This window comes from Globicephala melas, chromosome 19, assembly GCF_963455315.2.
Source record: "Globicephala melas chromosome 19, mGloMel1.2, whole genome shotgun sequence".
NCBI classification, from domain to species: Eukaryota; Metazoa; Chordata; class Mammalia; order Artiodactyla; family Delphinidae; genus Globicephala; species Globicephala melas.
The window spans coordinates 34,223,624-34,239,148 of NC_083332.1; the positions used below are offsets into that span (position 1 = coordinate 34,223,624).

The 15,525-nt window shown below is 38.2% G+C and overlaps 1 protein-coding gene across 2 annotated transcripts; it reads left to right on the forward strand.

The window, feature by feature from the left end:
• Nucleotides 1-201: 201 nt before the first annotated feature.
• Nucleotides 202-15,507, forward strand: NUDT21 (nudix hydrolase 21). Of its 2 annotated transcripts, none has more exons than XM_030848086.2 (7): nucleotides 202-450; nucleotides 3,416-3,616; nucleotides 4,478-4,541; nucleotides 6,025-6,114; nucleotides 10,482-10,557; nucleotides 11,216-11,330; nucleotides 12,603-15,507. In XM_030848086.2, the coding sequence occupies exons 1-7, from the start codon at nucleotides 335-337 to the stop codon at nucleotides 12,622-12,624; spliced, it is 684 nt and encodes a 227-aa protein (XP_030703946.1). In that variant the 5' UTR covers nucleotides 202-334; the 3' UTR covers nucleotides 12,625-15,507. The 2 variants fall into 2 exon arrangements, with proteins under 2 accessions (XP_030703946.1, XP_060144923.1); XM_060288940.2 differs by lacking the exon at nucleotides 202-450 and adding an exon at nucleotides 1,885-2,442.
• Nucleotides 15,508-15,525: the final 18 nt, after the last annotated feature.

Here is a 15,525-nt window from a genome sequence, read left to right on the forward strand (position 1 = left end):
CTCATTTCCCGTGTTTCTCCACCGCTATCTAATAGGAAGTACCCAAGTAAAGGGAGGCGGACCCCATACCCGACTTACCAATGGGAGCTCCAGATATTGCGGCCATCCCAGCAGCGATTGGATCGATGTTGCTCGGTCGGGCAGGCCACCGCCTCTCTACTTCCTGCCGCCAGAGGCTCTGGCTGCACTTCCGGCGTACGTACGCCTCCTCGGGCGCTTTCTTGTTAATGGCGGGCGGCGGTTGCTGAGTGGGTCGCAGATAACGGCTGCCCGCACAGGGAACGTCTCCTTGCCACTCCTTTTCCGCTCGCCGCTAGTGCCCGAGCTCGGCAGCATGTCCGTGGTGCCGCCCAATCGCTCGCAGACCGGCTGGCCCCGCGGGGTCAACCAGTTCGGCAACAAGTACATCCAACAGACCAAGCCCCTCACCCTGGAGCGCACCATCAACCTGTAAGTGCGGCCTGGCCCTCGCGCGCTGTCCTGTCGGCATCCCCTTCGTAGTGAGCGCCCCTAAAGACTCCAGTCCTCTCCTTCTGGCGCGCCCTCGGGGGATTCCGCTTCTTCGACCTCCAGCACCACGGGGCTAGAGTCCTAGTTGAGAGGGTTTTCCCTTTTCTGGAAAGATAGCTTGTTCCCATGCCCCTGCATTCAGTCATTGTAGGAAAACCCCCTTTGCTGTGAACTCATTCTTTCCTCACCTCTCCGGAGATAAGCGGCCGCAAACCGTGGTGTTTATCCTTCAGCATCGCGTGTATGGTATCGTATTGTGTGTTTTTATTTGGTATGAGTGGTATAACGTAGCATCGCTTTTGCAGTTTTCGCTTTGCTCTAATAGATTTCGAGATCTAGCTATAATGCGCGGGTTTAGTTTTTTTCCTTTTGCTTTATTGCGTTTCAGCTCCTGAATACACATTTTATTCGTCTGCTCAGGGCTATCTGGCTTCCCCCTATGCATTCACGTGTCTTCCCTGCCGCAGCGACAGGATCCAAGCGCCCAGGAGGGCCCATCTTGCGAGGGGGCTGCGGCTTTCATTGTGGTTGGGCTTTCAGACCGTGGCGAGGACCACAATGAAGCTCCAGAGATCCCATTGCGGGCTGCGTTTATTTTCAGCATCTTTCTGTTTAAGCTCTTCAAGCCATTGCATTTCGAAGCCGCTCTCAAAAGTAACCTCGCAGTGACAGGGAATTGACATTCGGGCTGTGTCTTGCTCAAGAAATTATGTGTGCTTTTTTTTTTTTTTTTTTTTAATCACCTCTGAAAGTTTGTGAGGCACCGTGGTGCTGACTCTAATGGAAGAAAACGGCCAGTTTATGCTGGTCAGTATTTAAAGGGTGCAAGGATTTACTGATAACTGGTGTTTTGGTAGGACACTTCAGGTGTTTCTCTATTTTATATTCAAATAAATGAACTTTCTTTCCTCAAAAGCGATTTGAAATTGAAAAGATGGTTATTGTTGTTTTATTTGACAAAACAGGTACTGGAAATTTAGGTAATAAAAATGTTGGGTTTATGAAATCTGGAACTAGTAGATATTATACAAGTTAATATCTTTAGCTATTACACTAACATATAGCATTTTAATTTCCTATGATGTCTTTAGAAAAATCCTCATAATATTCCCATGAAATGGGAAAGGCTAAACGTTTTTCTAAAAAATGTGAAAGCACAGCTTCTGGATTACTTTCACTGGTAATTAGAACTAGGACTCACTCACAATTTTCCCTTGATTTACCTTGATTATTGGATCAATTTGCATCAAGCCATTATATGGAACTAACGGTGAAAATGTTTTAATTTTTGCTCCATTAAAGTTATGGGTTAATGGATTTGCAGTACTTTTCCTCTCCTATATAAACACAGTATTCAGAAATGATTGTGTTGTGAACTCAGTTCACGTGGGTGAGTAATGGTCTGAATTGAAAACAAGTTCTCTCTTCTCCAATATATTTTATTAGGAAGTATTGTATGAGATATTGCATGAATGCTTACTTTGTAGCTGGCACTGGGAATAATGCTGGGTATACAGGGGTGAGGAAGTAAGGTGTAGTCCCTGCTTTACAAAGCTCACAGTATGATGGGAATACTACAGATGTATCTGGGCTGGCACTCTCATTTCACAGCTGAAAATTCTTATATTTCATCTTGATGGCATCTCGTGATGGGAGAGCTGGCTTTTACAGTAGAGATGTGTTATAGCTGTCTTTAATTCTTTCTAACTCAGGTTGTGAGAACTAAATGTTAATATATATAAAGCATTTTCTTTTTAATTGCAGGGCACACAGTGCTGTGTGGGATTGCTGCTGCTAGTGATGAAGATGTTAGATTTCGCACTGAGTCTACTGGGGAAATTCTTAAAATCTTTAAAGCATCTTGGAAATAGTTCATTTTAGTTATTTTGGAGCTGCTTCACTTATGCCTAGAATTTGGCTTCTGGGATTAAAGTAATTTTATAAGTTTTGGCAACCTTGATTTGTTCCCCTTTCAAGAATAACTAAGTGGATTAGTTATGCTGTTGTTGATTTCTAATGCAAGGTGTTTTGGTAGACTAAATGCATTGGGGACAGACAGGTGTGGCCAGAGCATTCTTACTCAAAGGTTTATAACCAAAGGCTTCTTATTGTAAGTCTTATGATCAAGGGGTTACAAGGTAGTACCTGTGATGAAATATAAATATGAGTTTTTAAACTATCTTTAAGGAAAAAATCTTACTAGGCAAGAAGAAAACTGTCTTAAGTATAAGTCATATTTTGAATTCTTGATAAAGGAGGAGAGAATATTCAGATTACATCTAGTGGGCAAAAGATTCAAATGAGGGGAAAGGAAGAATAGGGATACTGAATAGAATAAATGTAGAAGGCTAAAAGGCTTAGAAGGGAAAGAAAAGTTCATCTGAAGAAGAAAGATATGAGAAAAGTCTGAAGATTGTTGACTGGGAGAAATAGAAAATAACTGGGGAGATGATGGAAAGTGGTGACTCAGCTTGTAGAAAAAGAGAGATTAACCATTAGCGCCCATAATTAATAGAATTTATGATTAGATTAGTAGAGGAACCCAAGGGTGCATTAGCCAGGTTGGCAGTGTTAGTGTAGCATCCATGATCTAAAACCAGAGGATTACCAGTTATTCAGATAGCCACTCCTCTAAGCATTTAAGGACTTCAAGGATACTGTCATCTGTGCTTGAAAGTTCAAGTATGAAGTAGCAGCTTGTTCTAATGAAAACTCTGGCCTTAGAGTCCAAAGAGCTAGATTCTAGTCTCTGCTGTTTTATTAACTAGTTGTTTAACTTTGGACATATCCTATTGTCTCTGAGTGTAATATATAAACTTTTTACCATGGTTTCCTTATATGTGATTGGTATCTGTCCTGCTAAGTTATGTTCTACAGTTCTCTGATGTTTGTCTTTGGATCACAGGTACCCTCTAACCAATTACACTTTTGGTACAAAAGAGCCCCTCTATGAGAAGGACAGCTCCGTTGCAGCCAGATTTCAGCGCATGAGGGAGGAATTTGATAAAATTGGCATGAGGAGGACTGTAGAAGGGGTTTTGATTGTCCATGAGCACCGGCTACCCCATGTGTTACTGCTACAGCTGGGAACAACTTTCTTTAAACTGTGAGTGTCATTGGAAATTAACAACTTTTAATAGGATTGCTGTTCTCTGCAGCTTTGGAATACAGTTTTAGCTTTTAGTCATTTATCTCAACAAACACTGCTGTTAATGGAGTCTTTAGAAAGAGAAACTCAAAAGCATTTTTTTCTCCAGTGCAGTGCTCATTTATTGCCTAAGTACAAATCTGCATGTTTCTGTGTATTGTTGATGTTAGTGACTGAGCTTGATAGGAGCCCTATGAAACAAATGAGTCTGAGTTCAATTTCTAGGTGTCTTTGTAGCATTACTAAGAACAATTGATATTATTTCCTGCTTAGGATGAATAGTGTTTCCTATTCTTAAAATGGGTTACATTTTTATAGATAATTGTTTAGTTTTCTCATTTAAGCTCATAAATCTCTCTACGTGTTTAGTCCACAACCATTTGACCAGATTGTACCAAAAAGAGAGTTCTCAAATACCTAGTTTGGAAATTTTGAAAAATGCCCCATTCTTAAGATCTAGAGAATGTGGGTCCACTGCTTTCTGGGCGTTTCTCGACTCCATTATCACCAGATAACGTCCAGAGAGAAAAGAGTGGGATGGACTGGTTTCCAGCAATTATGTGATGTTTATGTAGCGGTACCTATTTTGTTTATTTAAAACTAGGGTTTGTGTACTGTAAGTCAGGCGACTTAACATTATGAATTCAGTTTTCTAGCACATTCTCCCCCTCCATTTGACATTAGTTTGCTTTGATTGCCTTATCATGTGTTACTGAAATGTGTTATGCAGTTACTTGATAGAAATAATTATTATTGTGTTTTTCCTGTTATCCCCAAATTGTATTAAGTTGAAAGCTGAAATTCTTAACCTTTATACAGACCTGGTGGTGAGCTTAACCCAGGAGAAGATGAAGTTGAAGGACTAAAACGCTTAATGACAGAGGTATTTTTCTATTTAACCACTTTGACGGTTTCATTAATGCTCATTTAAATACCATCAACTTAATGCATAATCAAGTTTTTTTATGTCTTGAAAGGCATGAGTTTATTTTAACTATTTAGTTTTCAATAAATAAAACTTAAACCTGAGAATCTTAGTACAATGTTTATTTTCTGCAAGTTGAACTTATACTTCCTTTATCTTAACATTATTTTACATTGATATTGTATATACAGCAATAATGGTTAATGAAACAACATTTACTGAGTACTGACTGCTAAGCACTTTAAGTGCTTTACATGTGATAATTCCTTTACTCATTATAACAGCACTAGGAAGTGGGTACTATTATTAATCCTGTTTTACCGATAAGGAAATTAGAGCACAGAGAGTTCAAGTAACTTGCTTGATGTTATACAACTAATGTGTCGTGAAGCTGGAGATTTGAATGCAGGTAGTTTTATTCCAGAATAGGTGTCAATAGAATTTTGACAAGGGAATGATTCCTGTTATATACCTGTTTTCATTTTTGCCCATATCTTTTAGGCTTTGCCCAAGTTGTGCTACTTCTTAGAAGTTGTTCTAATGTCTGTCTCTAAAGACTTGGGGCCAAATGCGTATAGATGCTGGAGGTTTTTGAGATTGTAAGCTGTTTTCATTATTAAATATTTTTCTTTTTTAGCATGCAATCCCCCCACCCCCTTAGTTACAAAACTAATACATATTCTGTACAACAGGTTTGGCAAATACAGAAAGTAGGAGAGACAAAACTAAAATCACCTGTAATTCTACCACTTTGACCTATTGGTTTGTCTTTTTTGTATTTTTTAAATGCATTACAACTCTTAAATATTGTGCTGTGTTTGGACTTTCATTTACATATGGTAGATTGAACCTACCTGCTTACCTCAGCTTTTTCTCAGAACTCTACCGACAAGTAGTAAAGGGGTTTTAGAAAGGTAAAAATCCAGTAGGATTGAGGGAATGCAAAATGAGATAGCAGCAAGCAAGATAGAAGCTAGAAAGCAGATGAGCAAATCATAACTGACTTAGCCAGAACCTCAGCCCAGCAGAAGGGCAAGTCCAGGACCCAGCACTGTAGAACACCAGAAAGGCCAAGGAATTGGGGGTACCTAGTGCCAGTGAAAGAGGGGGCATGCATGGACTGAAAACTGAATTGACTGGCAGTCTGTAAAGGATTATCACCTTTGGTTTTCCATGCATAGCAAGGGCATAGAGCAGGTGTGTTGGTCCTCCATGGTTATGTTGATGCTAGACTGCTAATTTTGAACTAATAGTGTGTCTTGGGCAGATTGACACAGATAATAAATAATAAACAAATTATAGAAAGGAAATCCATGTGGGAGGCATATTAGCCATTAGTCTCCATTAGGAGTGCTGCCAAAGATATTTTCTTCACTGAAGAAGGATATTCATGGCTATGTATATTTAGTTGTTTACTGGCTCTATCATTTCTTTTTGACAGATATTGGGTCGTCAAGATGGAGTCCTGCAAGACTGGGTTATTGATGACTGCATTGGTAACTGGTGGAGACCAAATTTTGAACCTCCTCAGGTTAGTGTTCAGTTACATTTGCTGGGCATTTGGGGAAGTAGGAAGCTGATTTAATTCCAGCCATTTAAAAAGATCATAGTAGAATTTGACTTGAAATTTCCTTTCTTCCCTACTTAATTTAAATTTAAAAAGCCAAGCATTTTTTTCTTTTAAAGGAAAATTTCAAATATATACAAAAATAGAATAGTAAAATTAAACAAACCTCATTACCTATCATCCACCCTCAGCAGTTAGCAACTCATGGTCAAACCTCACCAACCCTATCCTTCCCCTGACGGCTCCATTCCTGCTGCCCTCATCTTGGGTTATTTTGAAGCAAATCCTAGATATAATTTCAGTTGTAAATATTTTAATGTGCATCTCTAAAAAGTAAGGATCTTTTTAAAAACATAACCACAGTGCTACCATTATCATACTAAAAATAAATAATTTCATAATATCATTAAATGTGTAGGCACTGTTCAAATATCCCTGATAGTTTCAAATTTTATTTTTATAATTTGTTTGAATTAGGATAGTCTCTTTTTTAAAATTTATTTATTTATTTTGGCTGCGTTGGGTCTTCATTGTGGTGCGTGGGCTTCTCATTGCGGTGGCTTCTCTTGTTGCGGAGCATGGGCTCTAGGTGCGTGGGCTTCAGTAGTTGCAGCACACGGTAGTTGTGGCTCACGGGCTCTAGGGTGTACCGGCTTCAGTAGTTGTGGCGCACGGGCTTAGTTGCTCTGTGGCATGTGGGATCTTCCTGGACCAGGTTTCGAACCTGTGTTCCCTGCATTGGTAGGTGGATTGTTAACCACTGCACCACCAGGGTAGTCCCTAGGATAGTCTCTTAAGTCTCTTTTTCTTCTGTAGGTTGGCTCCCTGTTTTTCTTTTTTTCCTTGTAATTTATTTGTTAATGGAGACAGGCCATTTAAAGTCCTTAGTGTTTTCGTTGCTGATTGCATTCCCCTGGTATTATTGAACACATAGCTTTCTCCTCCGTGTCCTATATAAATTGCTTAGTTAGATCACGAGACTGGATTTGGGTTCAGTTTTTTTGCGAAGTGGGTACAAGGCTTGTCATAGGTGGTATATTATTTATCTATTGCTGTATATGTATTTTCCCAGAACTTAGCAGCCTAAAACAACAGACATTTATTATCTTAGTTTCTCAGGGTATGGCATCTGGGAGCTGCTTAGCTGGGTGGTTCTGTCACCCAGCTAAGTTATGGTCAAGTTCTTTGCCGGGATTGCATTATCTGAAGGCTGGACTGAGGCTGAATTATCTGATCCGAAGCTCACACATGTATTTGTGAGCATACCTCTCATTTCCTCCTGAGCTTTTGAACTGAAGGCTTCAGTTCCTTGTTGGCTGCTGACCGAAGGCCTCCCTCAGTTGTTGTGAGAGCATCTCCATAGGGCAACTCCTAGTAAGACAGCTGGCATCCCAGTCTGTTATAACCTAATCTTCGCAGTGACATACCATCACTTCTGCTGTATGCTATTGGTCACACAGACCAACATAGTACATTGTGGGAGGAGATACCATGAGACAGGAATCATTGAGGGTGATCTTGGAGCCCGGCTACCACAGGTGGTATTGTTTACTTCCATCAGGAATTTTCTAATGTCTGGTTGTTTCTTTTCATAATGTTAGTAGCTCATGGGTAATAGTTTCCTAGATCTATTAATTAATCAGGATTGTGTTCCTTATGTAAAGAAAAACTTACCAATTATTTGTCACCCTGAGGTATAGTTTGTGTAGGAAGAAACAGATGCTTCTTTTCCTCTACTTACCGGTGTTCAGAAGAATGAGTTAATTTCTTAGCATCCTCCAAAGTCATGACTTTATTCAAAAAGAGAGTAAGACAAAGACTTGGGTGCAGGTAGTTTGTTTGGGATGTCATCCCAGGAAGCAGCAGAGTGCAGGGAAAGGGAGACCAGAAGCAGCAGAAGTTGTTTTTTTTTTTTTTTTTTTTTTTAAAAGGTACATAATTGATCTTATTACACCTGTGAGTAACTGGATTGATCCTGCTAAGGACCATGAGGGATGCACCTCAGAATTGTCTGTTGGAAGGATGGAAGGCCAGGGACTTCCATCCCCCATTGGATGAGGGTTGTAATAACTCCCTTGCCCTTTCATGTTGAGACCTATCACTGGTTGAGAGAATTTCCAGGGCTTTGGAAATGCTTTGAGGCTGAAAAGCAAGAGTGGGATGTTGGAAGCAAGCAAGGGAGCTTTTTGACACTTTAAAGCACAGCCTCTCTGAAATTTGAGGTGGGATGAGAAACCGATGAGAAGCACAAAAAGCATCTCTTTTGGTGACCTTTTAAAGTGTCGTTTGACCTAAAGGGTTTCGATATATTTGATGTGTTTTAATCCATTATAATGATTGCTAATGTTACTATTGCTCAAATTTTCCTATCTTTTGACTAATGGGAGCCTTAGTAAGTTGGATCCTGAATTCTTCTGACAAGGCTCTATGCCTTTGATAACTTCTTTGCATGATAAGATGTTCCAGGTCAAGAATTGCACAGCATATTAGCCAAGCAGAGGACTGTTCTGTTTGTTGTCTTCTGACTCTGGTGTAGCTGCAGGATAGAAAGAGAAGGTGCTGGGGAAGCTGGTGCTCATGCTCACTACCTGAGAATTGTCTTGGCGTTAGGAAAGTATAATTTCATCTGGAAATAGTGAAGTTTCTGGTCCAAAGATAAATAGAACAATTATTATAAACTTTGTTTGGTTTCTTGAACATTCCTTGATCTAACTGGCAAATGCTCAGTAATAATACCAACATTTTCCAGGCTACTTTTCTGAATACCCTCATTCACCTCCCCTACCACGGTTCTAGGACAGTTCTCTTAATTCACTGAACCCTAAGCTTGGCTCTGTTAGTACAAGATATGACATAAGGATTGTGTGTTTATTTAGTAAATTTAGGGTATTGGTTAGGTGTCAGTGGGAAAAGAGCATCACACCATGTCCCTGGTCTTTTTGTGTAAAGTGCAGTTGGCTTAAACACCAAGATGAAGAATGGAAAAGAAAGGCTTAAACAAAAAGGAACATATAGCCTCGAGTAGAAGAAAACTGGGGTAATGCTGGTCACTGGTTTGGCCATGGTTTGGGAACTTTTGTTGTATGTGAACCGCAGGTCTCACTGTGCTGTTCAGGCTCTTCTCACTTCTTTGTCTCTGTTGCTGCCAATGTGCCTGTTTTTCATGATTGTGTAGGGTACCTCCAAAGTCTAGGATAACTGTCTTGATTCATTATACCCTAGGGATGGCTCTGGTACATAATTATTCTAGCCAGAGTACTGGTTGGGTGCCATTGGGACAGCATAGTGGGAAATAACATAGGCTTTTATAGTTAGATGAGAGTTGGATAGATTCAATTGAATCCTGGCATTGCTGCTTAGCTGTATCATCATGGGAAAGATACTTAGCCTCTCTGCACAAGTTCCTTACATAAAATGTGGGTGATAATACCTCCTTTTGGCAGCCACTGTTTTTATCCTCCTTTCCCATTATACCTATTTTCAGCACTTGTTAATTCCCCTGCCCTCAAATACTCCAAAAGAAAAGTAGATTTTTCTGAATGTATTATGGGGAGATGTAGGAGAGGTTTTCATTATACGCACACAGAACAAAAAGAAGTCTCTATCTTGGACTTGTAAAATTCTCTGTGTTAAAATTCTTCTTTCTCAGGTAGCAACCTTCTCTCTCTGATTCTCTTCATCCCTTTAAATTCTTCAAAATATTTTCTCATTTTTCACAAGCAATTTGACTTTGTCCAGCTGACAAAGACGGCTCACCTGGTGTTCCTGCAGCATGTGTCCCATATGCGTGTGTGGTTGTTGTGGGGAGGAATGTCCTGTTAAATACCTCACAGGCTGTATTTAAACTTTTAATATAGTAAACATGTCCACATCAAGATTCTAGAAAATTTAACTTAGTGATATATTTTTAAAAGACAACTTTTATTAAAAACATTAGTATCAGACTTCATTGTGTTTAAACTTCTCAAGCAATAAATCCTATGTGTACATATTTAATTGTCTTGAACAGTTGAATGGTTTACTGCTTGATATTTTATATTTATTAAAGCATTTATTTATTAGTACATCTGTTGGGTACCAGATCCTGGTAAAGGGAAGACTAGAAAGGATTCTTCTTCTCCAAGCAGTTTACAGTATATTGGGGAGTAAACATGTAAGAAATAAATGAAGCCATGGTATACATGTTAATATTTTGTTGGGGTTATGAGTAACTTGGTCTCAGAGGGCTGATATTTGAGCTTAATGTCTGAAACAGGAGAAGTTGGTCAGTGGAGGCATGGGACGTATCAGGGATGTCTTGGCAACTACAAATTATTTTCTTGTTATTTTAGTATCCATATATTCCTGCACATATTACAAAACCTAAGGAACATAAGAAGTTGTTTTTGGTTCAGCTTCAAGAGAAGGGTAAGTTATTTTGTTTTTGAAGGCAGCCATCTAAAAACTTTTGCAGTGTAATTTCAAGGATACTTCTATTTGTGTTTTTCCCAAGTTCCTTGAATTTGGGGATTTATCATTAAACTAAAAGCACATACCATTTTTATACAGAACTACCTAGTTTTTCTTGGATCTGCCAGTCATGTTACAGGGAAAAGTAAGTAACTAGAGCCTAAAATACCAGATTATAGTATTGTTAATAACTGTTTAGCTGTTTGTATTGATTTTCACATTGTGATAAACTGAAAATTTTAGGAGACAGATGAATTGATTTTAATATAGTCTTTAGCTCTGTTGTGCATATTAACAAATAATTACTCCATTTTTTGTTACTTTTAAAATGGAATACAAAATGAATTAGAAGCTCAGGGGTCTTCTCCCCCTTCTCCCAGGGCCAGCACTCATAAGGTGCTCGTGGTTGTTAACAGCATAGATCTCTTTGGAGAGTCAGTTTCAAAGCTGTGACTATGAACTTTGCTTAAAAGACACAACCAAAGTGTGTTAATGAGAGTTAACTTTTTCTTCAAAAGTTTCTCAAATGTAAAATTGGTTATACTTTACTAGTGAAGTAGAAGCAGTGATTATATAAGAAAATATAGAAAATGAATACTGTTTTATCTTATTTTAGCCTTGTTTGCAGTCCCTAAAAATTACAAGCTGGTAGCTGCACCACTTTTTGAACTGTATGATAATGCACCTGGATATGGACCCATCATTTCTAGTCTCCCCCAGCTTTTGAGCAGGTATGGAAAGTTGGATGTTTTGTGGTTGATTAGTCTAAACTGCCAGATTTAAAATAATCCAAGCCACTTGAGGAGGAACAGTTCATAAATTTTGGTCTTCAAAGAAACTAAGACAGTAGATGGATCCTTAGGTCTTGTGCAGATTAAGCCAAAGATTAAATATGACTGTGTCCTCAGACCCTAAGTTGCAGCATGACATTCTGGTGTTTGTGCATCTGTTCTTCCCCAAATCTGATATTCTCTACAGTTAAGTTTGAAGTCTTCATTCAAAGAAGAGATGGTAAAATAGTAGTCAGCAATGTATAATAAATATGAGGATAATAAATATGATGGGAGTTACGTATATAAAAATGTGGAGAACTGAATCTCTAGGTATAATACATATTCTCTTTCCATTTGGAAATCTATTCAGGCCCAAGTTGGGGCATGTGGGATTAAGTCCTGAATTTTTACATGGAATTTGATTTTTTTTTTTTTTTTAAGGCAGATGGAGTGATGAGAAATGTGTGTTGTTTTGTTTTTTAAATTGACTTGTACTGGTTGAGGTCCTTGAGTCAATCAGAATAACATAGTGGTTAATAATATGGATTCTACATGGATTTGAATTCCATCTTCATTGCCTCCTGGCAATGTGACCTTTGACAAATTATTATACCTGTTTCTTTATGCGGATGGTAGTCCCAGCTTCATAGAATTGTTAGGACTAAATGAAATAATACATAGAAAGTGCTTAGAATAATGCCACGCACCTGGTAAGTGCTTAATAAATGTTAGTTTAAAAAAAATTTCAGTAGTGATTTTGGCCTTCTATGAAAGCTTGTTTAGTATGAAATTGGTGTTTCTATTTTGGCACAGAAATCAGACTTCATCTTTTGCTCCTCTGCTTTGGTCTGCTGATGGGTTACACGGTGAAGTATGGGATATGAAAAAAGAGTCATATTATTCATTTATTTAAACACTACTTATCAGGTAACAGGAATTGTGCTAAGTGGTCAGAATACAATGAGGTATAATAACTTTTCCTTCCCTCAAGGAAAGTGGATAATTAATCAAATTTACACTCTTAAAAGTTTTTAAATTGTATGTATTCAGCGATACTGTTATTTAATGTGTAAGATGTGACAGGTGGAAGAAAAGGGTGTCTCTGTGTAGAAAATGCCCAAAATGTCAAGGGAGGGTTGAAATGTCCAAATAAATTTCTTTATCAACTAAGGTAGAAACTATGTAAATAATACTGTTTTTAATAAAGATATTGTTCTTTTTAAAATTCAGGTTCAATTTTATATACAACTGAATTCCTGCGCAGCAGAGAAGTAAGGGAAGCCGTCTTTGTGAGCACAGCTATACACAGTGTAGAGTAAACATGCTAGAAAAGTTTTTTTGGTTTTATCTCTTCCCCAGTCCCTAAATTACCACCTACTTTCTGTTGTTTGAATGGTAAAGTTAATATGAAAAATTTGATTGTGGTATAAACAAATGTGATAATGTTTAACTTACTTTTGGTTCTACTCATACTTTTTTGTACAACATTAAAGAAAGTGGACTTCTTTCTATTTGTTTTTTTGTTGTTGTTTTGTTTTTTAATTTCACATTAAACTTGTAAAATTCTTACAGGCAAGGATTGCTTTTCCCCCACTAGACAGGTGAATGTTAAGAGACAATGGCAGGTTTAGGTCAATAAAGTTTGTGGGACCCTTGCTCTGATACCATTCTTGGGGGTATACTCCAAAACCGTGTTGCAGATCTTTGTGATGAGGATCTTCTGTTACTTTTGGGAGCTAGAGATTTGCTTGAGTGAGTCCAAGGTGCAACTCCTGTACCAGTTTTACACTCTTAATGAGTTGTATTACAGCAGAACTCCCAGTGTATTACTGACTAGTACATTTTATACCAGTATCACTAGATCTTATTTCAACAAACAACAGATCCTAATTAAACAGACGGGGAAACTATTAAAATTGACTAGGCTGGGGAAAGTTTTGGGCATTGGTATAAAAAACGAGAGAGATCTAGCGCTCATTAGAACCCTCCCCCAGTAATGCACAAATTCCAACATTTGTGCTGTTGGAATTTATGTATCTTAGTTATTCTTACAACCGTGGTAAAATGGTGATCTGTGAAGGTGAAGAAGTTTCTAAAAGTGGGTCTGTTACGTTTTGAACTCTTGGATTGTAAAGTTAGTTATTTCAATTGACGGTGACAGTTACAGTGAAAGAGATGAAAATTTGGTTTTAACAAGTGACACAAAGCCCTTTTCAAAAATATTTTGGAATGATCTGAATCAGAATTAGATTTTGTCAGCATAAGAGAAAAATACCAAATTAAAAATCTTTTTAAAACACTGCTAAATTAGCGATCAAATTTGAGGGAATTAAAAAATAAATCTTAAGGCAAAAGAGTTTGCTGGTCGTGTTATTGCTTAATGGTATATTGTGTATGCCTTATTACAAATGATTGACTGTAGGTTTAATGTAGAGGAAATCTTATAAGATGCAGCTACTTAAAGAAAAGAGATTGACACAGTTAATGTTTTTAATAGATAGAAATGACCTTTTGGTTAGTTGTACGTCTTTATGGTACTGACCACAGGGCTGTTCTCCTGAATATTGGGTGATGTGAAAGATACATCATACATTATTCCCTATTTAGACTTGAGAAAATCAGACCAAGAGCAGTTGAGCAATTATGTTTATAAACATTCAAGTTTATTTAGTTGAGGTCCTGTCAGATCTTCACACAATTACGTATCTAATAGTGACTATAACTGTGCCCATGCTTAGTAGTAGGTGAGCACCGGTCTCCAGGACCAAAAATGACCAGGGATCTCCTTTGAAAAAGCCCCTAGTTTTGTGGACAGTCATCCTCCTTCAAGTGTAACAGTCCTGCCCTTCTGGTTTACATTCACTTGTTTCTAACTTAACTGTAATTTTACTGGTGAGCTCACTGATGAATCCTACAAGATTGGGGAAGGCAGAGGTGGAGATGGCTCGATCTAGCCCACCTTCCATGATTGTTTCTGGAATCCAAGTGAAAAGCTGCAGTGATGACTTGCAGGTGTGTTAGCTCCTGCCATTTGGGGAGAGTGAGGAGAGGCAGACTTTCTTGGTGTGATTTATAAAGTGCTGTCAGTAAGGAGTGTTTGAGTTGAAGAGTCATCTGATTCGAGGCCACTTGTGTCCTTTTGTAACTTAAGCTTTGACCTAGAAATTCTTTCTTGAGCATTACTTCCCAGTTGTATAAGTGCTTGAGTCAGTCATCCATACCCTGGGGCTTAAGTGAGAAAAACAGTAAGTTGGCTGAGTTAGTAACTTTGGAATATAATAGATCTGGTTTTGAGTGTAAAATTCATAACACAAACACAAATTTTTAAAACTTGTATTTGAACTGGTTAGTTATAGTTGTATCCCAATGCTCTCTTGTTAAGTTTCCTGATGAAAATAGTAGAACTAGGGAAGTTCAAATTTGATGTATTCCATTAGAAAGAGGGTACAAGGGTACTGTTTAACACTTTCATTAGGTAAGTTCTTATCACACTTCTTCAAGAACCAACAGTCTTAAAATGTGCATTCCAATTCTCTAAATAATAAATACTGACTAGTTTTTAAATGAGCTCTTGATTAACTTATATTTTTGAATGGCTTCTATATTCCAGGTTTGTTTGTAAATGAGAGCCCACTTTTGCATTGTATAATTACAATATATGCCGTGTTCTTTTCCCTGAGTAATCTGAGTAGTGAATACTCTATATAAGACTACTAAATGTCATTGGAAAATATTCAGTAGGTTGAGGGAAAAACTAAAAAGTTTTACTCAAATGTTTTAAATCATATTTAGTATTGACATCCCTTTGAAGAAAAGTGAAATCTATTTTTTTTCTATGTGATGAAGACTTGTGATTTTTTAAAACTCGATAATACTTAAAATAGCATTATGATAATTCTGTGTATGAATTTGTACTTTTAACAGTAGTTAAGACTTCTTTTTATCATTGTCTTCCCTTGTAATTAGCATTGTATGGTTCAGTTATTATTATTATTTTTTTTGCGGTACGCGGGCCTCTCACTGTTGTGGCCTCTCCTGTTGCGGAGCACAGGCTCCGGACACACAGGCTCAGCAGCCATGGCTCACAGGCCCAGCCGCTCCGCGGCATGTGGGATCTTCCCGGACCGGGGCACGAACCCGTGTCCCCTGCATC